Source organism: Rhinichthys klamathensis, unplaced genomic scaffold (genome assembly GCF_029890125.1).
Source record: "Rhinichthys klamathensis goyatoka isolate OS25496 unplaced genomic scaffold, OSU_Roscu_1.1 h1tg000185l_1, whole genome shotgun sequence".
Taxonomy (NCBI): Eukaryota; Metazoa; Chordata; class Actinopteri; order Cypriniformes; family Leuciscidae; genus Rhinichthys; species Rhinichthys klamathensis.
This window is the reverse complement of record NW_026606713.1, coordinates 604,126-629,560: the sequence shown is the minus strand read 5'-3', so window position 1 is coordinate 629,560 and position 25,435 is coordinate 604,126. Positions and strand designations below refer to the sequence as shown.

Here is a 25,435-nt window from a genome sequence, read left to right as displayed (position 1 = left end):
GTGATTTTGCTTTTTATTAATTCATATAGAATATGAATACATGCCTTAAAGGTTGTGTTGTATAACTTGATGTTTCTAGATTTGCACCGAATCAGTTTTGAGTTTTCATTTTCAGTTTGTATGATGCACAAAATAACACATGCAACTGGGGGAAATCTGAAACAAATGGGGTCAAATGTGAAAACGTAGTTCTTGGAGCATTGCCTTAGTTAGAACATGTGTGCAATGTGACGTCAGGAGTTACACTGAAACTTGACGCTTTGCACAACAGAGATCGATCCATTGGAGAAAGTTGATGTGGGTCATGTGAAAGGGTCTTAAATCAAAATGCTATCTTTTGGACACCTGAATAGTGTTTTCTGCACTTTATTATTAAGCCTCTACTTCAATCTCTGGGTATACGTTTAGATTTTTAGCACAGTGATTTAATATGGGACAAACCATGAAAGCAAAGTTCTGTTAAACAAACTTAGGCCCTTAACTGTTGCGATACACCCAAACTGGTGTATTGCAAGTGTCAATGTGTTCATTGGGTTGTGGCTAGCTGTTATTTTAAACATCCCACTATTCTGCGTCAGCCAAAGGTTCTTCGTTTTACCCTGCCAAGCTAGTATACTGCAAAGCAGGATAATACTGTTAAATCTAGCCCTTTGTTCAGCTAGTAGTGTGCAGTACATTTGATGACCAGAAGATGGCACTATTTACAACAATGCCATGTCCTATGGGGCGTTAGCATAACTGCTGGGTGAGTTTGTGCCCTTGTATGACTTAAAACTCAGTCAGTCTGAGCCCTGTGTCTGTAGATTTCTTATTCAACAAAATAGAGCTAGTCAAGGTTTTCTATTTCCTCCTCCTCAGAGGACAGATTGTCGTACATACTTGTCTATTTTTATTCAATGATGTATGCTTACAATGCAGTGACACAGCTAGCAGCAAATGCAAGGTTCGTCATATAGCTTGCAACAGCATTGAGCTAAGGAAGTTCACTTGCAAGGGATGCAGATGGTGCCTGCGGACTGAGGTGGGACTTGGGACAGTCCGAAGCAGGACGGTACCAAGTGTACAATCCTGCTCCTGGAGGGCCACCTTGCAGGAGAATTTAGCTCTAGCCCTAATTAAACACACCTTAACCAGCTACTCAGTGTCTTTAGGATAAACTAGAACTTCCAGTCAGGTGTGTTGGAGATCAATTCTGCAGGAAAGTGACATTCCAGGAAAAGGATTGGTCTGAAGGGTACAACAGATGCTGATTGTTGGCAATTGAACGAGCTGCTCTCGTTTGACCTACGACCTCAGCACCTCTTTGCAAACCCATATGAGTTAGCCTCAAAGATCTCTAGCTTGCTAAGCTTAGAGGTCTTATTGTAATGCACGGAATGGCTTGAAAAAAACATAGCATACATTTGTGTCTTTAGTGTGTTGCGTACACTGTCGTCCAAAAGTTTCTCTTACACATAAATACACAAAAAATGTCTCTTGAAGCAAGGGCACAGATTCTCAAGTCTGCTGTTTAGATCAGTGCTCTCATAAAAAATAAAACAAAGTGTATAAGACTTGGGGTGTCCAATCCTGCTTCTGGAGGGCCATCTTCCTGCAGAGTTTGGACCAAGGGTGGGCAACTTTGGCCCTTGAGGTCCACTGTCCTGCAGAGATTAGCTCCATCCCTGATCAAACTCACCTGACAAATTTTTGTGTAGGTTGTTCAGGTGTGTTTGGTTAGGGTTGGAACTAAATCTGCAGGAGAGTGGACCTCGAGGGCCATAATTGTCCACCTCTGGTTTAACCCCAACCATAATCAAACACACCTGAATTAACTGACCAATTAATCTAGGTCATCGGGATTACTTGAAACTTCCAATCAGGTGTGTTGAAACAGGTTGGAGCTAAACTCTCCAGGAAGCTGGCCCTCCCGTAGCAGGATTTGATACCCCTAACCCCTGGCAATAAAATAAACCAGATTGAGAATGAAATGGAGGTGAATGTTTGGCCTCTTTCCGAACTGTTAAGCTGATTTATTTTGCTCGTTATTACCACAAGAAACAGGTAGCCGTGTCTGTCTGAAAGGTAGAAATTAGAACCGAAATAGTACTAAAAGTTGAAGAAGAGGGCGTCACCTCCATGCAGAACTGAATTTGCTTTGTGAAAATCCCCCTCAGGCTTGGCTCTGACCTCTGACCCCTGTTCCACCCCCACCCTTCCCCTGCCGTTCTTCTGGAATGTCATGCTCAGTTGACCACAGCTGGCTTCAGCACCACCTGGCCAGAGGGGATGACAACCCAAGACAGGGGGTCGTGGGACACTCCCGTAGACAGGTTGAGCACGCCACTGTGGATCTCGTTCTCGCCTTCCTCGCCCCTGGTCTTGCCCTTGGCATGGTCCCTGCGCTCCGAGCCCAAAATGGGAACCATGGGCAACCCCAGGGTGGAAGATGAGAAGGTATGAGACAGCAATGGTGACTTGGCTAGGCCAAGTGGGGAACCGCTGAAGGACAGAATGGGCGTCCCCCCAAGCCCAGCTGAAGGGGAGCTCGGGCAGCCCAGCGTGCTCAAGTCCAAGGGGCGGGGACTGAGGGGGGACAAGGGGAGGGAGCCTCCAAGACCCTGCAGACCGTGACCACCCAAAAGAGCAGCGGCAGCACCAGGAATGATGATGTGGGCCCCGCTGATGTAAGTCAGCTCAGATTCTTTCCCCACCCCAGCGATCGGCCCTGGCTTCATCAAGGAGCCCACCCCACCCGGACCTCCTTGATCCTGGGCTACAAAGTGCCCATGAGCTTTGATATGCTTCCTCAAGGAGCTGGGGTCCGTGTAGCGTTTCAAGCAGCCCACCATCTTGCAGTAGTAGGGCTTGTCCACATAGTGTGTGCGTGTGTGTTTGAACCGGTCACTGGAATTGGAGTAGCGCTTGTTGCAGCCCTCGTAAGGACAGATGTAGGGCTTCTCTCCTGAAATACAAGCACCAAGTTAGCCAGGTCATGCAATCTTCATGTACTATCTATACATTTATCTTGGCACTGACCTGTGTGTGAGCGGTTGTGAATCTTGAGGTTCTCCAGTCGGGAGAAGCTCTTGTTGCAAGTTGGACAACGGTGAGGTTTTTCATTGGTGTGAGTGCGGATGTGGATCAGCATCTTGTACCTAATGAGGCAGACATTAGACTTAAGGGTACGTGTTATGTGAAACTTAAAATTGGCTGCAGTTGCAACATTTTCCTTTCCAAGGAAATGAACCTAAAGAATTGCTTATATGGTTAGTATTTTAAAAAACTAAAAAAGACTTGTATTGGTCCACAAAAAATATGTTTGACTTGATCTTTGACCTGTTGTTCTGTAAAACATTTAAAAAATCCCTGAAATAAGATTTAGTAGATATTCAATATTCATCAAGAATAGGACTTTTTTGCAGTGTTGTGTATGGTGCATGTGTGGTGCCTGTTGGCGAGTCCCTATATAAAGAGTTTTCAGCCTGCATAGACACCAACTACCAAGGGGGCACCAAACAGCATGTAAGACCCCCCAGAATGCAGATTTATTTGTGTAGGACACCCATTTGGCCAGCAGCAGCCCTGGTGGTGGGAGAAGTTGGTGCTCTAAAGTTGCACTTTCTTATAGTGACCATTTGACTTTCTTTTTATTTGCAAATATAAAATAAAAATTGTACTTCCTTTTATTTTTTTTATTAGTGTATTTAAATGTTCATTTAGTTTAAATATGCATGGTTCCTTTTAGTTTCATGAATATTAAGGGTTACTTTGTGATCTTATAATTTAAAAGGCAAATTTGGTGTTTAAAATGTAAATATAATTGTCATTAGAAACAACAACAGTTTGTTTATTTTTCAGCATGTTTTATAATACAAAGTGTTTATTTAATGCGTTTCATTTAAATGTTTTATTTATACTGTATTAACACTGTATATCATGATCACCAATCACCAATTATCATGAAATTAGATTACTATTGTATTTAGGGTAAAGCTACACACCTGGCGTTGAATCCCCGTCCTTTGCGTGCACACCCCTCCCAGTGGCAACAGTACCCAGAATCCTTCTCAGGCTTCACATGGAAGTCGTTGACATGATCCACCAGGTCTTGCAAGGAGTCAAAAAGTAGGTGGCACTGTGACATGAAAAAATATGCACAATGAGCTCGGGTAAAAAATACACTTTAGTATCTGCATTAAACTGCTTCAATTTCTCACCTTCCTCCAGCGACAGGCCAGCTGTTCATCTGCGGAGAGGTCTGGAGAAGCTCTTGTGTCCCTGGGCTGCCGAATGAACATGGAGGAAGGCAGGTGAAGCCCTCCTCCTCCTCCAATGGGCACAAAGAACTGGAACGCTTGAGATGTGGCTCCTCCCTCCACATAACGGATATGAGCCGAGTCCTGCGGGAACCAAACGAGAAAAGGCAAACATAATTCAAACCTCTTTATCGTTTTTACAGCAGGACAGTGAATCTAGTAATAGTTGTTAAACTGACAGTAACAGGAGCTACAGGAGGTCCGTGTTCTGTAATTGTCCTCACAGCAGGAGATTCTTATGAGCGTTTTGGCGGGATGTGGCAGCGCGTTGTCTTCGTGTTTCTGCCCCCAGCTGTGCTGATCTGAACACTATGCTCAACCACAAATTTTAGACTTTATTGAGAGAAGCGAGATGGCAAGCCACCAATACTAAAGAATAATACATAGAGCTTTATTTTGCACAATTGCTCCCTTAGGGTGCTTTTACGCTGGCAGTTTAGTTTGAAACGCATTAAACGTTTAGTTTCGCATCAAAAACTGGTAATGTGAAAGCTGTCATGCGGACCCGGGAGAGCCCTGGGGTACTGAACCCAAGACTACCTGTAGGAGGTGGTCTGAGATCGGTTGCACTCGAACTGTGGCTCGGCCGTGTGAATGTGAAAGCAACTCGGACTTGGGTGCGCACTTGTTCAGGAAGTAAAGTAACCTGTGTGTGCATGCGTTTTAGCCGATGATATTAGCCGACATCCTTAGTTCAACAAAACACACGTACGGAATACAGTGGTGATGATTTACCTTGGATACAATTGAGAGTGAGTCTGCAGTGTAATTATATATATATAACCTGGCGTTATCCGGCATGGGAGGCAGGCACGCTAACAAGGACATTAAATACCGCAGTCTCTAGCGTCTGTCGCTAGTGCCCCTCTTGAGATCAGGGGAGTGAGGTTTACCCAAACAGCTCTCACCCCCCCCTAAACCTCCTAAACCTAAACTCGACCCGCTCTGAGTGGGATTCGAACCTGGCGTCTCTGACATGGGAGGCAGGCACGCTAACAAGGACATTAAATACCGCAGTCTCTAGCGTCTGTCGCTAGTGCCCCTCTTGAGATCAGGGGAGTGAGGTTTACCCAAACAAACAAAACTCTCACCCCCCCCCCAAACCTCACTCCCATGTGGGTCACGGCACCAATTGTAAATGGTTCTACTCGACCCGCTCTGAGTGGGATTCGAACCGGTATCTCTGACATGGGAGGCGGGCATGTTAACAAGGACGCTAAAGACCAGAGTCTCTAGCGTCTGTCGCTATTGCCCCTCTTGGGACCAGGGAAGTCCCGCCTTCAAGACGTGATCATTTTGTTCTCTTCAGCTTTATTTGCAAATGTTTTATGCGATATTCCAATTTTGCGCACAAGTTAAGTTTGCAACTTTGAATGGAAACAGCTTATGGCACAAACGTGCTATATGAGTTGGCAAAGCTTAATGCTTAGTGTTAGGGATGTGTTCATATTTCTCACCATATGTGTAACCAATAGTAATAGTGATGCTTAGGAAGGGTTAATTAGAGGAGAAACAATGAGGACTTTGACTGCACAACAGTGTAGTTGCTGTCTGGGAAGGTTTCAGCTATGTGAGAAATGTGCATAGAGAATTGTGTAAAATGAGGCTGATTGCTCTGCTCTTCGGTGGTGCCATCATCTAAGACCTGGCCACTGTTCATCCAATGGCCTGAAGGAGGGGTTGCAGGCATCGGAGACACACATAGGCACAAAAAGCCATGCATCTCGTTCCCAATTCAATTTTGAGCGAATTGAATTAAGCAGAAAGAGCTCTGTGTGGCTGTACCTCGCTGTAAATCTGATTTAACCTCGCGTCCCAGCCGTCAGCCCCACGGACAGAGAAAGAGAGACACCTTTGTGAAGGGTCACAGGGGGCATTTGATAAGAAACAACACCACATCTGGGTCAGCGAGGGTAACAGATCTGAATGTCTCATGTTGAGGGGAGGTGGAGGACGGGCCGGTGCATGTAATGCGCTTTAATGCTAATGCCCCAAATGGAAACACCATCAGAACTGAGTCTTTGGCTGCTTCTTAGCCTCTAATGTTGCTCCTCACCTCCGCTGATTTGCTTAATGAGCAAGATATCTCATTTAAAAAGTAGGAAACCTAGTCTAAAGCTAATTATAGTACACTTAAAGGGACACAGGAAAAAAAAAAACATAGTTAATAAGTTTTTTCATCTTGTATTTAAGTTCAAATATCTACAAATCCTTAAAACAAGACACATGTAAGATTGCATTTGAAGAGAACTTATTTTTGACATGAAGTATTTTGAAATGGTATAAATGTCTTTGCTGTCACTTTTTTTATTTTATCTGGACAAAAAGTCAAAAACCCTGGTTAAAAACCTACAGTATGAAGTCATATTTTCAAATGGTCTGCAGCGTACAATCCAAAATGTCACTTTAACGGATCAGAAAACTGAAGCTAGGTTTTGGCTTGCATTAATAGTACTAGTATATTTAGACTTGAGTAGCCATGTTGTGCTCTTCCCTAGTGTTGTCGACTTACCCCGTGGAAAATGTGAGCTGAGCCGTTCCCATTGGAAAGATCCGGAGAGCAGGCGGGGTTGCGGGCGGACGGGGACATGCTGAGGTCCACGGCGGGCGGTGTGGGGGTCTCGGACTTGTCCTGCAGGACACCTGCAAACACACATCTCTGTTAAACTCCCTGCACTTATGTTTTGTTATATTATATGGAATCTCTCTGTGTTTACCTGTGTGTGGGGAGGCAGGAGACGCTGGAATGATGACTGCGGTACCGTCGTCTGCCATCCGCAGCTGCCCGGCCCCCCTGGCGTGTATGGGAGAGGGAGTGAGAGTGGGCGGAGACATGGTGCCTCTGTCCCGCCCACCGACACGCCCCCTGGGCACCTTCAGGTCCAGTGGCTCATCTAAGGACAGCATGACCGCATGCGGACCGGAGCCTGAAACCTTTACAGACAGACACAGAGAGCAATGTAGGTGAGAATTGAAACATACACACGAATCCTGACATTTGTTGCATAAGAGCAGTGAGCAGAGTTGTTGCATTCATAATACCATCATGATTTTCATGAATCCAGAAGTGCTCCATAAGTGTAGGTGTAATGGTTATCATTCAGATGGGAAGGTTGTTTTGTGGATTTTGGTGACAGTAAGTAGAGGCATCTCTACTTTTTAAATGTAGTATGTTTTAATGTCAGATATGAGCAAGTTAGGGATGCACTGATGACAACTCTCGGAAGAGTTTAGCATGGTAATGGCTAATAATGTTAATGTATTTGGTCTTGGCGGAATAGATCTGCTACTCTGCTGATATTGCTCTGCTGCACAGGACTTGCTACTGCCAATATATACACGACTCGCTGTAAGAAATGCTGTAGCATGTCTTACTTGTAACATAAATGCTGTTGCTGCCCAAATACTGCAGCATCTATGAAATCACCCGTAGCAGATCTATACAGGTGGAGCTGGGGAAGGTGGAGGGGTTTGGAGGAACTCTGAAGGCGTCCTGAAAACTGCTACAGAAACACTGACCAGCTATTTAAATGTTGAGCGACAAGCTCATTGGCTGCAGTTGCAACAGGAGCCAATCAGCTTGTGTCGTGTAGTTAACTGTGTAATTGTCAACAGGTTGCGTTAAGGATCTAATTTATAGAACATATTCAGCTCTGATCAACTGTCTGATCATCCAAATTTGTATTTGAAAATACATATTTTGATCATACACTAGCATTCAAAAGTCTGCGTCAGAAAGTTGTTGTTTTTTTATAAGAAATTCATACTTGTTTTCAGCCAGGATACGTTATATTGATCAAAAGTAACAGTAAAGACATGTATAATGTTACACAAGATTTCTGCTGTTCTTTTGAACTTTCTATTCATCAAAGAATCTAGTACCATAAAATCCCCTAAAAATACCAAATATTAAATAAAAAACATTTTCAAACTAAAATAAAGTTACGGAAGTGTATTGCATTCACTTGAGGAAAAAAATCTACTCTGTTTTTCTGAATTAACGAGTTAATTATCTCAGAATTACGAGAGAATTTTTCATGGAAAAAAGTTTTTGCTCTGTTTTTCTGAATTTACGAGTTAATTATCTCAGAATTACAGATAATTTTTCATGGAAAAAAAGTTTTAGCTCTGTTTTTCTGAATTAATGACTTAATTATCTAAAAATTATTAGTAACTCATTAATTCATAAAAACAGAGTGAAAAAAATTGTTTTTCAAGAAAAATGTATCTCATAATTTTGAGATATTAACTCGTTAATTCAGAAAAACAGAGTAGATTTTTTTTCCTCAAGTGAATGCAATACACTTCCGTATAAAGTACATTCATTTCATTGAAATAAAAAAATGATTTGGACATTTTTGACTGAGCACCAGAGGTTCAAATTGTAATAATATTTCATAATTTTACTGTAATTTTGATCAAATAAATGCAGCCTCGGTGAACATAAGAAACGACTCTAGTGTACTCTCTCTTGCTTAGAAGCAAAGTTCATTCTCTGTGTAATGTGCATACTATATACCGTAGTGCAGAAATAGTGTGAGTAGTATGATAATATACAGCTGCGTATAAACACACACACAAGTTTCACCAGAGACATTCATACTCTGCAAGAAAGTTTTGTCCCTCTTGCTCAATGTCTCTCTAAACACCACAAACACACATTCAGCCCCTCTAAAAAACCATCCCCGATCTCCTCACACATTACTTCCCCTCATTCCCCCCCACCTCAAACTGTCCTCACAAAGCACACTGGCAATTACACCCATTACCGCTTCCACATTCCTCCCGACTCCATGTGAAATACGACATTCACAAAGCTCCACCTTTAACCACAGTTTCACATCTCTTTTTGTCTGACATATATAACATGCGTCCAGTCATGCTGAATGGCTCTTTGAGAGGGTTTAGCTTGTGCCAACACGAGGAAGGTCAGCGAGGTCAAGGCAGCGGGTGACCGAGTTCAACAACCCGGCCGACAGGACCAATAATCAGCACACACACAGCAGCATTATCAACCAGATCTGTGTCTTCCGCCCCACACACACACTCGCACAACATCTTCTGACCCAGAACTGCGTCCTGAAATGATCTGTGTCCTCGGAAATGTTCTCAAATGCTCCATTTTTTGTTTTGGTCTTTGATGGCATGCCAAAGAAACAGACAGGCAACGACTTGCTCAGGGAAAAAAAGAAAGCGCTGATTGGTCACAGGAATAAACAGGTTGCGTCACGGCGTTAGGAGTTAATGTGCAATCTGTAGTATCTCCAGCCGTCTGGTGTTTTTTGCAAGCGTCCTGAAGCGGAGAGGTTACCCGTGCGGCGCTATCTCAGACGGGGGTGCGGTTAGAGATGTGATATGTGTGGCATGTTAAGGGTTTAGTTAATGATTTTCACATAATTGTGTCTCAATACGGCGGATGAAAACTCACTCTGAGTAGCTTGACTCTATGTACTCTGAGTTTCCAGTCAGAATCTAAAAACAGCATTTACAGCCCCACGATAACACACTTCTGAAGGAATCGGAACATTTAACAAGAAAAACGTGTTGGGAAGGGCTTGATTTAATCCGGTAGGGTTTGAAGTGTCTGTGTTTTTCAGGTGGTTGAACAATTAGAGGCATTGTGGACATTTAAGGTTAGGGATTTAAGGTTATGAAGGTGAACATTTATTACTAAATAACATGCACTGATGAATTGTGAACAATAGAACCAGGAATGTTATACAAATGTAAATAATTTCATTTTAAGGATGCATCCTAAATTGCTTATCATTGTATTTTTTTCTATTGAGCAGTTATGGTATTGAATATCATCCAATATTTAATTGTGTATGCTTGTTTCTGCCTATTTATATACTTCTATGTGGGTTTTTTTAATCATCTGATGCTCAAAGTTAATTTTAATAAGATACAAATAAATTAACGACAGTATTTGTAATCTTTATTTTTATTTGTAATCTATCAGGTCTCAAAAAGGAATATTTATCATACTTTCAGTTATAATACTGTGATATTTATTTATTTAAAATTATGGTAACACTTAGGTCCCGTTATTAATGTTAGTTGATGCTTTAGTTTACAAAGAGCAATACATTTTTCAGTATCTATTCATTTTTGTTAACATCATTTAATACTAATACAACTGTTCTTGTCAGCTCAGGTATATTATAAATCACATTAACAGACTTTTAATTTGAATAATGTATTAGTAGCCCAAATGTTGGAATTAACATTAGCTAAGATTAATGCATGCTTTAAAAATATTTATCATTGTTAGTTCCTATTAACTGAAGTAGTTAACTAATGTAATTATATATAACTAGGTGATTCAATAGGTGTCATCATCATACAGCCTACATACTGTACATGTCATACCCAAGTTTTATCTTCAAACCTGTTGCTAAATGAGTATATTCTGACATCGCCATTCTTCAGTACACTAAAAAATCATACAGAGATAACATTCACAATGAAAACTAATGTTCAATACCAACTACAGTAGCTTCCTCCATGATTCCTGAGCTCCCACACGGTTCCCAAAACAAAAGAGCTCCTCACACTGGATCCGGCTCCATGTGTGAACCATTACTAGTCCATGCCTAAGGCCATCTGCAATAAATCATCTCTTCCTTATTTTAATTATCCCCCTGAACCGTCCACGTCCGACCCCCCTCACGTTTCCGAGACTGCTCTGCAATGGTACGATCCGACCGTTTAAGGGAAGATTCTTGATGAGGAGGGGGAAGTGGTTTGGTTTTTCTGCTGAAAGGTACCAGGTGATAAATGGCTCTGAGGAATGGGACGGGTCGGGGTCGTGTATTTTTTTCACAGGCTGCAGATTTATAGTGCAGATTTATGTGCACGCCTGTCATACAGCTTCATAAACACCTAACAACATAAGTTCTTCATGCCTGGATCAGCCACATCCCAGCTGGGGTTAAAGATCAACTGGTTCGCTACACAAATGCAATCTTTTGTATAAGAAGGGATGATAAAAGCATTTCATCTGGCATATTTGTTTTTTTGAGACACACCTTTACCTGCATAAAAACATGTTAGACTAACAGTACTTCCCCCAAAAGTGGTCCAAACTAGTTTATCAGAGTCTGAACAAATTGGCTTAACATGCAGTGCAGCACAAGTGAATTATATGTTTGTTGTTTATGTATTTACAGTATTCTTCAACTGCAAAAAAAAAAAGAAGGAATTACAATAAGACTCTTTTTCTTTTCTTTTTTGGTAGTTATACGTTGCTATATGTACTTACTTACTATAGTAATAACAGTAAATTATGCATAATTACAAGTAACTGACCCTAAACCTAACCCTAACTCTATAGTAAGTACATATAGTTTATTAATATTACTCAGTACTTATTTGAGTAAGTATGTAACTATGTCAATCAAAATGAAGTGTAAGCGTACTTTTTTGTTTGTACACTTTTGTAAAAATATTAAAAATGTACTTTTACTAGCAGATTTTTTCCATTTTATACTTGTTTATATTTGGAGCAAGTGAAGGAAAAACAGAATAGAATAAAAATATTTTATCTGAAAAATAGGACAAAAATATTTGCCGTTTGAGGCATGTATTGAAGTTTGTCTGTACATTTTTAAATGGTTTTGAAAGATGTCTCTTATGCTCACCAAGACTGCATTTATCTGATCAAAAATACAGTAATAAATCAAACAAAAAACAGTAACTGTTTTCTATGTGAATACATAGTCAAATGTAATTTATTCCTGTGATCAAAGCTGAATTTTCAGCATCATTACTCCAGTCTTCAGTGTCACATGATCCTTCAGAAATCATAATATAATGATTTGATGCTCAAGAAACATTTTTCCAAACAGTGTTGAAAGAACAGCAATCTTTTGTAACATTTGCTGTCACTCCTGACCATTTCAATGCATTTCTCTTGTTGCAGAGTTCACTTTAAGTGTCATATAAAACTACATCCAAGTAAATAATGATTACAGAGGCTGTATTTGCCTTGATGAGAATGTATTGGCTGAACAAGTCGTCTAGCATTTAAAGAATTATCTCATTTAAATTGGCATAACAAATAGTTTGTTGAAGCATCATGTCGCCTTGACTTTGTTTCTCAGTGTCTCTCTTGCAGTGCACATGTGCTGACTGGAGAAGGTAAATATTAGCCTTAGATGCTACGCTATATCTTTCAAGCTTTATACATTGCAGGTTTTGTTATGTCTACATCATACATAAACACTGCATTTCTCTGTTCACCTCAGAAAACCTCCGAACTAACTCGAGAGTCGCAGGGAGACGGACGGGTTAACTTTGGCCGAGGAGGTTCAGTGGTGAGACGGAGCCAAGCGGTAGCGCTTGAATGTGAAGTTTTGGGAGAAGGTGTTGCTCTGCCCCATGCAGACTTCCCCACCCCACCGTGAGCTTGGCAGGGCTTTAAAAGGCAGCATTGTCTGTGTCCTGCCACCCCCTCGTTCCTCTCCCCTGCAGAGTAAACACTGAAGGAGAGCGTTTGGAGCGGGACACTGGGTTCCACATGGTGCGGCGCTGAATGAAATGTTTGTGCCTCCGCTGTGACCCCGGTGGCCACGGTCCTCGCGACCGGACCCCTTCGCCCCCCTACAGAAGTCACCAAATCTGCCATTTCCTGGGTAGGGGTGATGTGGGCAACGGATGGGGTCAGGATAAGGCAGGGTCAACGAGAGGGTATGGGTTTCACCGGCTCTCTGAGGTCAAACCTCTAATTAACCCAAGATTTCAGCCCGCCACAGGTCACAGCGCGCTCAGCGGGATCTATTTCTGCTTTCGGGTCAGGTCGAATGGACATTTTTGTGACTTAAGCACACTACAACTACATTACAAGTGGGAAGTTTTGTGTCAGAAGCTGTAATTGTGAATATAGAGTTCAGCTCAGCTCACTACAACTAAAAAAAAAAAAAAAAAAAAAACCTGTGATAAAGCTGGATTAAAATATAAATATTAAACGGAAAACCAAAACTTAAATTTAAAAGTTTAAAATTAGAAATGTCGGCTTGGCAACTAGTAAAACTTAAATATATATATATAAAAAAATAAATAAAAAAAAATAAATAAAAATGACAAGTATTAGAAGGAAAAACTTGGGAAAAAAAATGTTTCCATTGCAACAAACTTAAATAAATAGGTTTAAGTTGAAGTACTAAAATGACTAAAACTTAAAATTAAATATAAATTAAAGCGAAATATAAATATTAAAAAAAGTAATAAAAATGGCAAAGCACATAACAAAATTACCTAATATTAAAATGAAAACAAAATGTAAAAATAAAAGCTAATTCAAAATATTAATAAATACTGTGACCGTATATAAATAGTACTTAAAAATGACTGATTTAGCTTGTAACGTTTTTTATTTATTTAGCGAAGAGGTAGAGGTCTGCAATCCCGCGGGACACAACGCGACAGAGTCCGGCGCGGAACAATTTTGGATGTGGGAGGGAAGATACTAATATGTGGGAGAAATGAATGACTGGTGGGGTTATCTGATAATAACAGCACGCAAAAGTCTGTAAATGGAGATCTAAAGCATCGTGTGTGTGGAAATTGGAAAAAAATTCCTACAGACACTGGAAGGAGACCGAATCTGAACCGGACTGGGACTGAAAAATCAGCGTAGACCTCTTCTCCTTTTGTGGCCGGGAATGGTGCAAAACGTGAAACTTTTGGTTGGAAGCGGGATCAAATCTATATTTTTGGCGAAGGCGGGCGGGATCTTGTGGGAGAATATTGAAAAATCATTACCGCACTGACCTCTACGATGAGGTTATAAGCCTACGTGACCAAACTACATTTCCCATCATTCTCTGCGGCAATACGGATTGAATAATAAAGCACCAATTGTGCATTAAATGCACATCCTTTGCTCTTCGTTTTGTTGCATTAGTGCTATTGGCAAGCAAGTTCATTTGGTTCCAACCAAATTGCTCATCACGTTGTAATTGCAATTCAGATCTCATAACTATGAATTTCCCAGGAGGCCTTGCGCCTAGCTGATAGCTGTACTCATTGGTGAATGGTGGCTGGTGTGCGATTGTGTTTTAAGAGCCAGCTGTTGGGTGTGTGAGTGTGAGACGCATGTGTTTTTGAGCGCCAGTTCCTTTGTACTGAACTGTGGGTGTAATTCTATATCCCCAGCGCTCTGGCCCTGGGAGGTCGTCCGCAGGAGAGCTCTTTTACACACAAATCAGACATCGGCTCACAACCCGACATCCAAAAACCTTGAATGAGGTTTCTAATATCACAAAAACATGTAAAAACTTGTTAGAGCTACATTCTCTCATCACTGTCAAACAATACACAACAAAAACGGCCTTGCAGGTGGCCAGGGACCCCGGTTCACCCTCCCTCATGTATAGTACATAAAGATAGCATTGGTTTTAATGCATTTGCGATATTAATGCATCTTCAATTCTCAAATTAGTGTGACCCAAGAGTTACGGCTAGGGTCGCTCCTTTAGGACACCATATATCAACTTAATATGGCATACAGAACAGTCTAAACTTGTTTAAAAGGCATTTATATTAAAGAAAGAAACCGCTCTGAAATTCCCAGCAACTGAATCATTATGCGTGTAATTTGGTGGGAAAGTGTCTGGATATGATCTGTATTCATAAGGCTATCCACACACTAATTCCATGTCTGCATTGGCATTAGTACCGCTGCATTTTGGCTGGAGTTAATGAGCATGTGGCCAGCTGGTTGAAATGTTGGTTGTTAAACGCAGGCGGTCAGCTGGTCGTGTTTTTTAGTCATCTGTATGTGTCCGCAATCATGAGTTCCCCATGAGTGTTCATGAGAGACCACCTGCAGGTGATGAAACCTGCTGAAATTCAACACCACTGCTAAAAAAAATCGTTTTTTTTTCTTTCTTTTTTTTCAAAGATGTCCCGCACCTGAAGGGCTGTGTCTAGACCTGCTAGATGGTCTGGGCTGAGGGTATAATCTGGCCACTAACAGGGCTCCAACAAACCCCTGAAGATACAGCAAAAATATTTGTGGGTTGATGGATCACTCCACATCTGTGAGACATTTTTAAAGTTAACTTTTTCTTTGCAGATTTTAAGGTTATGATTAGGGCTGGGCAACGATTAATCGCATCCAAAATAAAAGTTTGTGTATTATTATTTTGTATATATAAATACACACACATGCATGTATATATTTAAGAAATATTTGTACTGTATATACACTACCGTTCAAAAGTTTGGGGTCGTTACGATTTTAAATACTTTTAAAAGAATTCTCTTCTGCTAACCATGGCTGCGCTTATTTGATTAAAAATACAACAAAAATCAGTTATAGTATTAAATATTATTCCAGTGTAAATCAGCTGTTTTCTGTGTGAATATATAGTAAAGTGTAATTTATTCCTGTGATCAAAGCTGAATTTTCAGCATCACCAGTGTCAGTGTCTTCAGTGTCAAATGATCCTTCACAAATCAGTATAATATGAGGATTTGATGCTCAAGAAACATTTATTATTATTATCAATGTTGAAACAGTTGTTGGTCTGTCAGTTGTACAGTTATTTTTTTTATTTTTATTTTTTTTAGGATTCTTTGATTAATAGGGTTAGGGTTAGAATCTTTTGTAACATTATAAATGTCTTTACTGTCACTTTCGATCAAATTAATTATTCCTTGATAAATAAAAGTATTGATTTCTTTCCTCCAAAAAATAAAAATAAAATTCTCACTGACCCCAAACTTTTGAACGGTAGTGTATATATTCATATATAATTTATTATATATACAAATATTTTCTTAAATAGGCCTATGTACATGCATGTGTCTATTTATTTAAACAAAATAATAATGCACAGTACACACATATATTATGGAAAAACAAACTTTTATTTTTGGATTCTATTAATCATTGCCCAGCACTAGTTATGATAATGAATTATTTAACAATAAATGTCTATACTCTGAGGGTACGTTTACACTACAACGATGTACTAAAACATTTCGTTTAGGGAGGACAACGTTGTCAAAACGGATCCGCGAGGACAACTAAAAACGCTGTATCATCATGCCAGGCCAGTAGATGGCGATGTCACTTTGTAAAGAAACAACGCGCCCATAGACTGAACACGTAATACATGCGCATAACGTCACCTTTTTCACAAATTTGCCTTTTTGTAGTTTTCATGGAGACATAACTGTACCGTTTTTAAAAAACTTTGAAACCCGTTTTCCAACACACTAATCTGAAGAACCTATAATGAAAAAAAAAGAGCCATTGAACAACCTTATACAGCTAAAAAGGTGTTAGCTGCGGAGAACCCTTGAGGAACCTTTACTTGTATCGCTTTAACCATATTTGTCTCTCTCCATTCCTGACCTTCCCTGAGGCAGACTGACCCCACCTCTCCTGACGCACACACACCCAAACCATAGTATGTGTCGGTCCACCCCTCCTCCCCATGGCTCGCACACACAACACAGAGTCCCGAAGCTGAGAGATTTTTTCCTGCCGCCCCTCCACCTTCAGCCAGCCGCCTTCTCAGACAGGAAAACCTCAGTTTCCACTCCGCCTCCACAGGGCCCCTCTCTCTCTCTCTCTCTCTCTTCCCATCTCCCTCCTTAGATTTTCTTCTCCCACCCCTGCTGTTTTCCCATCATCTCTCTCCCACCCTGAAAGTGTTCTTCTCCTTACAGTTCACAGGGTGCACAAACGGATGGCCCCTTTTCTCTCCCCACCTCCTTATTTTTACAAAACACGCCAATCGATCTGTTTTCCTCAAAGGAGCTCCCGCCAGTGCAGTGCTGTGTGCCCCGTTTCAAGTGTCTTCCTGTAAAAAAAAATGCTTTTGAGAAACGTACACGACGTTATGTAATTACCCAAAACGGAGAGGGAGGGAGAAACCGAGAATGGATGAAGGAAGGAAAAATGGTGAGGAGAGAGCCACATAAATCCTGGAAGGATCTGAGGCGAGCGTCAGCGGGGAAGGCTGCCAGGCAGAGAAAGTGGGCCGACTTTGAAAAAAGTGTGAGAGTAAGGGAAAAAAGGAGGAGAAGAGGAGAGATAAAAGATGCAAAACACAGCGCAATGCTCTGTTCCTAAACCTAGTGAGCTTGCTGTCTATTAACTACATAGATTATGACTTGTCAACATCTATGCTTCCGAAAACTCTTTCAGTCTTTATTTAGAAACATTTCCTCTGAAAGTTTGAGTTAGAATAGTTTGCAAGAGCGCGATCATAAACACAATGAAGGCAAAGAGTTTCCCTGTTCGACTGATGACGTTTAATGTCCTCGACAACCTCTGTAGTCACAGTTAGCCAGTTTACTGATGTATTTTATGTCATAGAATAAAACGTGAAAATATCTTGAGCTTGTGTTCACCACTGACCTTATTTCAGGCATTTACCCAAAAACTAATGAACTGATTGGAACCATACATGCTAAAATGCTAACTTGTTTCCAAGTTTTGGCCTGCAAAAATACATCTGCAGCCCTCTGCAGATTAATGTTAGCATGTTGCTAAGCTAACCAGCAGTAGCATACTCTAAAAGAAATAAAACAAGACCAGCTTTAATCAAGCTAACGGGGTTTTCTGCTATCTCAACATGGCTAGTCTGTTGTTCAGCTGTTTTACCTGGTCTCTGACCAGCTGACAAGTTACCAGTTTGGGTAGATGGAACTAGCCTGGTGGTTATAGCTAAGACTGACAAAACCACTTTAGTAAATTACACTTTAGTAAATAAGTTGCTTTCTTGTAGCAGCTGCTTAAGTACTGGGTAAAGTTAGTCAGATTGTAGTAAGAATGTACTATTATTTACCCTGCATTAGGTGTCGTTCGCAGGATAGATGGGGAGCAACTGAATGTGGCGATCTTGAGATATTGAAAGATCATGACAACTTTACACATGCAGCTTCACAGCCACACAAAATAGCACTCTTAGTATGAAGCTCACAAAATATTTGATGGTGAGTTTTCCATTAGCATATTTGTAACACAATACCCTGATAATCATTTAAAAATTTCAATATTGCGTACAATTATTGGATAAAAATGCAATTCATTGAGTATTGAATTAACTAGTTTATATATAGAGTTTGTAGCAACGCATTCTGAGATTGCCAAAGATGCATGCAATGCTGCCCTAAAATTAGCTCAAAATGAGTCATCTTAAGACAACATAATGGTTTTGCTTATATTTTGGAACAGCCTTCCCATTGGGAGCATGCATATGATGCCTTAAAAAGCCGTCTAGTTAGGGAGCTCACTAGGTTTTGGAGCGGAGAGAAGCAGGCGAGGTGAAGGACTGCAACAGGAAGCTTCTTGCCAGCCTATTGATGGCTCACGGCCAGAAATCTCAGACATTAAGGAATTCCTCACAGAGGGTTGGGAAGGAGGGAGGGAAAAACAGAGAGAACTGCGTGTAGGAAGGGAGCACGACCTGGGAAAGACCCAAAAGGACAAAAAAAGAAGCAATTAAACATCGCTTATGCCAACCAAATGATCTCCTAAACGCACTGTGATGTTGTTATAGTGTCGACAGACAATGAAAATTAAGATTTATAAAGCGAATTGATTTAAAATCATAACAATTCTCTCAGCTTCTGTGTCTATCATCACTCACTGAAAACAGATGGAATATTAAGTTGTGTCATTTTGATTAAATATTACTAGGCCAAAAATTAACAATGAAACGTATGAACTGTTCATAATAAGATCCAAAACATGCATTTATGAAATAGAGGGCCGATATTCATTTCATGCCGACTTTCAAATCATCATGATGTGCTGTTTGTAATCCATACTTAAAAATGTGGCCATATTTCCCAGTCAACCGGATATGTAAATGAGACAAAATGTAGGGCGGAGCTTTTATTTATTCTTCAGGAATTGATTGGATTGTGGAAAAGTGGGCGTGGCATACCAGACAGGTGGTTAAACAAGTCAGGTGTTCATAGGGGAGGGGTTAAAAATAAGAGGGATTTGTGACCATAGATATCCATAATAAAGGCTAGATGTCTTACGGCGGAGTCTCTATCGTCATCACCGGCGGCCATCTTGTCACAGGCAAGCTTTCTGGTGGGCTCTGTGGTTCCTGATGTAAGATGAGTGATCAGCACGAACACAAATACTCTTATCTCGTTGAAATCTTGACGGATTTACAAACAGTTTGGTTTCTCACAAACGTTATTAATGTGGCTATAATTAAGGATGATTATTTATTGATACACTTATTATTCATAAGTATGCAGTGTCATAACTACATCTCTGACGTTTATAACAAACCAAACCGTTTGAAAATCGGTAGAAAATTGAGCAAGTTATGGTTATTTAAAAAGTACATGCACCATTAAAGCACAATGTTACGAGTGAGCGAGCTGCCTGTGACAAGATGGCCGCCAGGTGCGGACGTCGACCTCCATTGGCCAGCAGCGCGGACGAGACATCTAGCCTTTATTATGGATATCTATGTTTGTGACATCATCCGAAAAGTTTTAGAGGCGGAGCAAGTTGTTATATTTTGAAAAGATTATGAATAGTATATAATCATGAATAGAATGGCCATTTTTAGTTCTTGTTTTTTTATGAACTGGCATCGCTTTGAAAAGGATGTTTGTAAAAATTCTAAATTCTCCTTTTGCATTCCACAGAAAAATAACAGTAAATAAATCAGAATCTTCAAGAGGGTGTAAATACAGTCAGTTTTGATTTAATGTTGCTATGATGTTTGTTTGTTTATTCCCCAGCAGACTAACCGTCACTGGTGGACTCGAGGCGTGTGAGGTAAGGAGGAGCAGGGCAGTTCTGACGGTTTTACACGCTGTATTTATCGTTCCCGCAGTAAACACAGCCGAGGGTGGGATTATGAAACACAAGCTGACCTGACTTGACACGGGGGTCTGAGCTCAGGGGTGGAGGAAGGGTCACGCTCGGGGTTTTTGTGTCTGTCACAAGATACAACAGCTCTGCTACATGCTGTTGTGTATTACTGCCTGTCCTATCATTTCCCCCTGTCTGGAACAGTCACACTTTGTCTCTTAAGCTCATGTTTCAAACCAGCTTTAAACATCATATAATTCTTGACTCAATTACTCCACATGGAGTTTCGTTGTAAACATTTTGCTATCAAGTATATAAGATATACTGTATACAGGCGAGGTTTTGTACGTATTTGACTCAGTATTTGGATTTAGGCCATATGTTTGTGGAGCGTCTGACGTGTTTTTAGGGCGTTGTTCCATACATTTTTGTGAGGGCATGTATAGCTTTAAGGAAACAGGAGGTATTGTGGGACAACGTGGGGTTTAGATCTTTGGCTTTGGCAAAAGAAGCGTAAGCGCCTTCCAAGCAGCAGGGAACTTTTATATTAGACTCTCATAGCTGAGGTCTGACGTTTAAAGTCACCATGAAATCAAAATTGACAGTTCTGTTTTTTTTTTGTTTTTTTTAATGGAATATCGCAGTATTTATCATAAATGATTTATCAGTGCACATCATTGTTTTTTTAATCAAAATAACTTCCCCTCCCTCTTGCAGCTCTTCTCTTCTCTGATGATGTTTACTGGTGTGAGGGCGGGGCAAACTGTCTCACATGAGATCCACCAATGGCAAATCACAACCATCCAATCAAATCCACATGGATCAAATAAAGCCCCGCCCTACATTTGTTCTTGTTCGAGAAGCCGTTTCACTCAGATATATGTCACAATAAGGAAGAGATAGAGAAGACTATCACAACTTCTAACTTTAACAGTGTCCGCATATATGTGTTTATGCCTGCATGTGCATTGGACTATTTGACAATTAAGTATTTATTAACATAATTAATAATAAAAATTGTGCATTTTTTTCAGTTTTTTTGTCATTTTCTAGTTAAAACTGTTTCAAAAATCCTTTACAAAAAAAACTACTTGAGAAGCAACATTGCATAAGATATCGACCCTTGTTTTCAGAGAATGTGTTTGTATCTTGAATGAAATAAAAAAACAATCCACGTACAATCCTACTTAATATCCAGCAGAAAGAATCTTTAGATATTTTAACTGAAAAACAGGGCAAAATACTACTTAAAAGCGTGTGAGTTGCAATTTATTATTAAAAGTCAGTTCATTGGGCAGCTATTTTATTTGAAGGTAATAGGCATGCAAGTATACACAAGTAAAAATGGAGAAAGATTGTAATTCTTTAGGATCACGCTAAACAAGTGGAGTAGATCCACACACCGTTATTGAATCACTTATTTTTTTACTTTGATTAATAAAACAGACGTCTTCATCTATTTGATCAACACACGCTGACCTTATTGCTATCATTTTGATGAAAAACCGATATCTCAATCTGAGTAAACAATGGAAAAGCATGTGTCTTTTTAACTGAAATGCTTGATTGCTACATCCGCCATTTTAAGCCTTACGATTCGTTTTCTACGAATGTTCCCCTTTCAACTGCCTCTGATTACTATTATCTTCTTATTTTAAGTGGGTTGTGTAGTGAAGGAGGGGATTTCCCAAAAAATGATACAACGTCACCTAAGAATAATGCAAATAGTGGAAAACGGGAGAAGAAATGCATAATTTCTAAAACTCTGTGTACTTGCATGATGAATCTGGATGTTTTATTCTGAATGGCCGACTGCTCAAATTTTCATTGTTTAGATCTCATCCTAATTCACAATAGCTCTTTAAATATCGCCACTTTCAATTAACATGGCACTGTTATGTCATTTGTTATGACCAGCGTACGAAATGGCACTTATCCCTGGACTATAAAGCTCGTGGCAGAGAGAGGACCACACAATTAATGCGCCTTGGCGCGCGCGAGAGAGAGATGAGATTTCATCAGAGGCAAGCTGTGCAAATGCAAATACATTTTTTGTAGCTCATAATGCCATTGCCTTACAATGCAGCACATAAACCTGATAATAGCGGTGTTTGAACTGAAATCTCAGAGCCAGGAGTGGAAGCCAAGGTTAATACTGAACAAACAGCATAGGATCAGTGAAACAAAAAGGAAGATGAGTGATTAGGCATATACAGATGAATCACTTTTTGCCAACGGATAGCAGAATCAATGCTGAATATGTCGATAAACATCCACAAACTAAAGCATCATTTGCAGTTTTTTCGTTCCATTTTACATCACATACAGAGTACAGCATGAATTTGGTATAAAAGCAATCCATCTTTACTTAAAGCATTTAATGTACATATAATGCATTATAAAAGTATTTTTAATGCATTGTATGATCTCGCGAAAAATTGTAACCACAGTTATAATACATTATATTAATATAACAATCATTGTTACACCTTTAGAAGGAATAATGCATTAAAACACATGACAAACAACCAATTTCAGATGCAACAAGGAATCTGCAAATATAATGCATTTTAACTTTGGTTACAATTATTTTTTTATGAAAAGATACAATGCACTATAACGTACATTATAGATAACAAGCTTAAGTGTTACCATATCGTCCATGCATTCGCTATTGATTGATGTCAAGCTAAGTTTGATGAAATTTGCACTATTATTGATTTGCTTTATAATTTGCTTTATTGTTGAACTGATTTTGCTCTAACTAATGAACTTTGCAACACACACACACTGTTATTGAACTAAACTGAATCAATGAGAAACTAAACTGAGCTGAACACATTTTCTTTTTAGAGCTGATTTACAGTTGAAATTGTATTAGTTTCATTTACATTTATGCATTTGGCAGATGCTTTTATCTAAAGTGACTTACGTTGCTTGCATTCAAGGTTCAAATTTACATTTGATCCGAGGCATCAAACCCGAGGCCTTGGCGTTGCTAGCGCTGTGTTCTACTGTTGTGCTCAACATTAATATTGCACTACATAAATAAATGTGACTTGACTCGATAATGAATGATTAGTAACGTTGAATTCTCCCGGTCACATTTAGTGTAATGCATATTTCATAGCGGTTTATCTCTGAATAAATTGTCTTCGGAGAGCAGCTCTTTCAATCTCTGTGTCTCTTGCAGACTAGAGTTGCTCTGTTCATGAAAATGTTTGCTGTAATATCCAAAGGGACAAACATTTTATTTTCACAATAAAATATCTTATATTCATGATATGTTTTATTATACGGTAGTGGCCAAAAGTGATGTCTAGAGGGGATAATTGTTAAGTTAAATTAAACCTTTAAAATATGAAGGAAATATTTTCTATTTTTAAATATTTTAAATATGAGATAAAAACCAAAACACTAAACTTGGCTAAGATATTTATTTGACAAATTTGTTTTGGCAAGAATGGTAGACTACAGCTACAGGTTTTTATTTATTTATATATATTTTTATAAATAAATAAAAAAAGCTCACAGAAGAATTGACATAACCAGTTATTTATATTTCATTGGTTTCCTCTTGTTTTTGTATGCGTTCATAATTTCTTTGTATGACAGCCTGGCCAAAAAGGATGTCTGCATAACTTATATTGTCAAGTTAAATTTTTATTTGGATTTTATTAATTTTGTTGTGTGCATTTGTCGTTTTTCATTTAAATAGTTGTAATACATTTTTATTTCATCTTTATTTTTTGTTTCAGTTTATCTAGTTCTGTCAAATCAATTAATCGCAATTAATCGCAGCTAACATAAAAGTTTGTGTGTGTATATATATAAGGGAATCAAACTTGGGTTTCGACTGTGAGAAAAGTCTCTACTTTCTTCGCTTATGTAACAAACCAAAAACATCTATCAGAGTAATGGGGTTGCTTTACGTCAAAGTTATTAAGCTTCGCGACCAATCTCAGGCAATTTGTCTAAATCGGCATTGGCCAGCCCTTGACTTGTTTTTTTCCCCAACTCGGCATCATTTCGGTGTCTCTTTCTCTCTCTCCTCCTTTCCCCTCTCCCTCCCCTCCCTCGATCCGTTTTGATTCCTGCCGCCTCCAGCCACAAACAGTGATGCAATCCGCAGACTCCTGCGTGCAATAACAGGGCTTGGAGAGTGCTAGCAGGGCAGGGCGGTCTGCATTTCTCTCGCCGTCTGAAACGAATAAAAAGCGCATTGGGAAGAGAGCACCAAAGAGTAGGAAAAAGAAAAGCAGGGGTCTGGAATGGTGAGAGTCAGACAGAAACGAGACAGCTCATATTAAGCGCTCATTGTTTGCTTGTGGTTAGTATTTCTTTGCTAATTTGTGCTTTTAGGATGGTTTAGCATTCAAGCGTGAGGGTGGCATATTGTTTGCTTTTCTTCAAAGGTTGAGGAGCTTGACTTACTCTTAAAGTCCCCTGTAGTCAATCATTTTATCCCTTAAAACTCATCTTTGATCACCAAAGTGACATATTTAAATGTTTTTCCTTAAAATTCTTCATGCCTTAAAATAGCTTGAATGTAACTCTACACCCTCGCCTCATTTAGTATACGCAGTTCAATGAATATGTAGATAAGCCCCGCCTCCACTCACTCACTCCAGCTCAGAGATCCACTCGTTGACGATCACACGTTGATCTGATTGGTTACAAGGTAGTTTGTGACGTCAGAAACACCAGCGATTTCAAACCGTGTGTTTGAGACTGTCTTTGGTTCACTGCCGTTTTAAGGAGAAAATACTCAGCAATGGTGTTGAATTATGAATTTGCACATGGTTTGTCTTAAAGCATATTAAAAACACCACATAGACATATAAACAACATTGATTTTCACCACAGGGGGACTTTAAGGCATCTCCTAAATAGACAAGAATGTAATCTCAGAGAAGTGGAACGCACAATTTGGTAAACAAGACGAGATCTATCCCTGACTACAACGTTCTCTAGAAAATGTATATCCTAGTCTGCAGTTAGCTTTACTTTAAAGGTGTAGTTCACCCTAAAATGAAATTTTACTATTTACCCACCCTGGTGTTCTTCTAATGCCATATGCACTTCTTTCTGTCATGGACTACAAAAGGATACTTTTTTTAAAAGTCCCACTTGCGCTCCTCCATAAAATGGCAGTGAATAGTGCCTAGCATTAAGCTTGTTAAAAAAAAGGTGCAAAAGTATCACAGAATGATCCCATGATCCCATCCCATTTCTTTAAATTACACAAAAATAAAATTCAAAATATGATAGCATATAAAGAAATAATACTAAAATAAAATAAAAACAGTCCAACTGAAATCAAACCTTT

General features: G+C 39.6%; 1 protein-coding gene across 2 annotated transcripts; it reads right to left on the bottom strand.

Annotated features, from left to right (window-relative positions):
• Positions 1-1,690: 1,690 nt before the first annotated feature.
• Positions 1,691-24,179, bottom strand: glis2b (GLIS family zinc finger 2b). Of its 2 annotated transcripts, none has more exons than XM_056261724.1 (7): positions 24,039-24,179; positions 7,016-7,232; positions 6,811-6,941; positions 4,200-4,382; positions 3,984-4,117; positions 3,019-3,137; positions 1,691-2,944 (listed from the first exon to the last, which is right to left on the bottom strand). In XM_056261724.1, exons 2-7 carry the CDS (start codon positions 7,203-7,205, stop codon positions 2,226-2,228), a joined length of 1,476 nt encoding a protein of 491 aa, XP_056117699.1. In that variant the 5' UTR covers positions 7,206-7,232; positions 24,039-24,179; the 3' UTR covers positions 1,691-2,225. The 2 variants fall into 2 exon arrangements, with proteins under 2 accessions (XP_056117699.1, XP_056117698.1); XM_056261723.1 differs by lacking the exon at positions 24,039-24,179 and adding an exon at positions 9,365-9,690.
• Between the last annotated feature and the right edge of the window lie 1,256 nt (positions 24,180-25,435).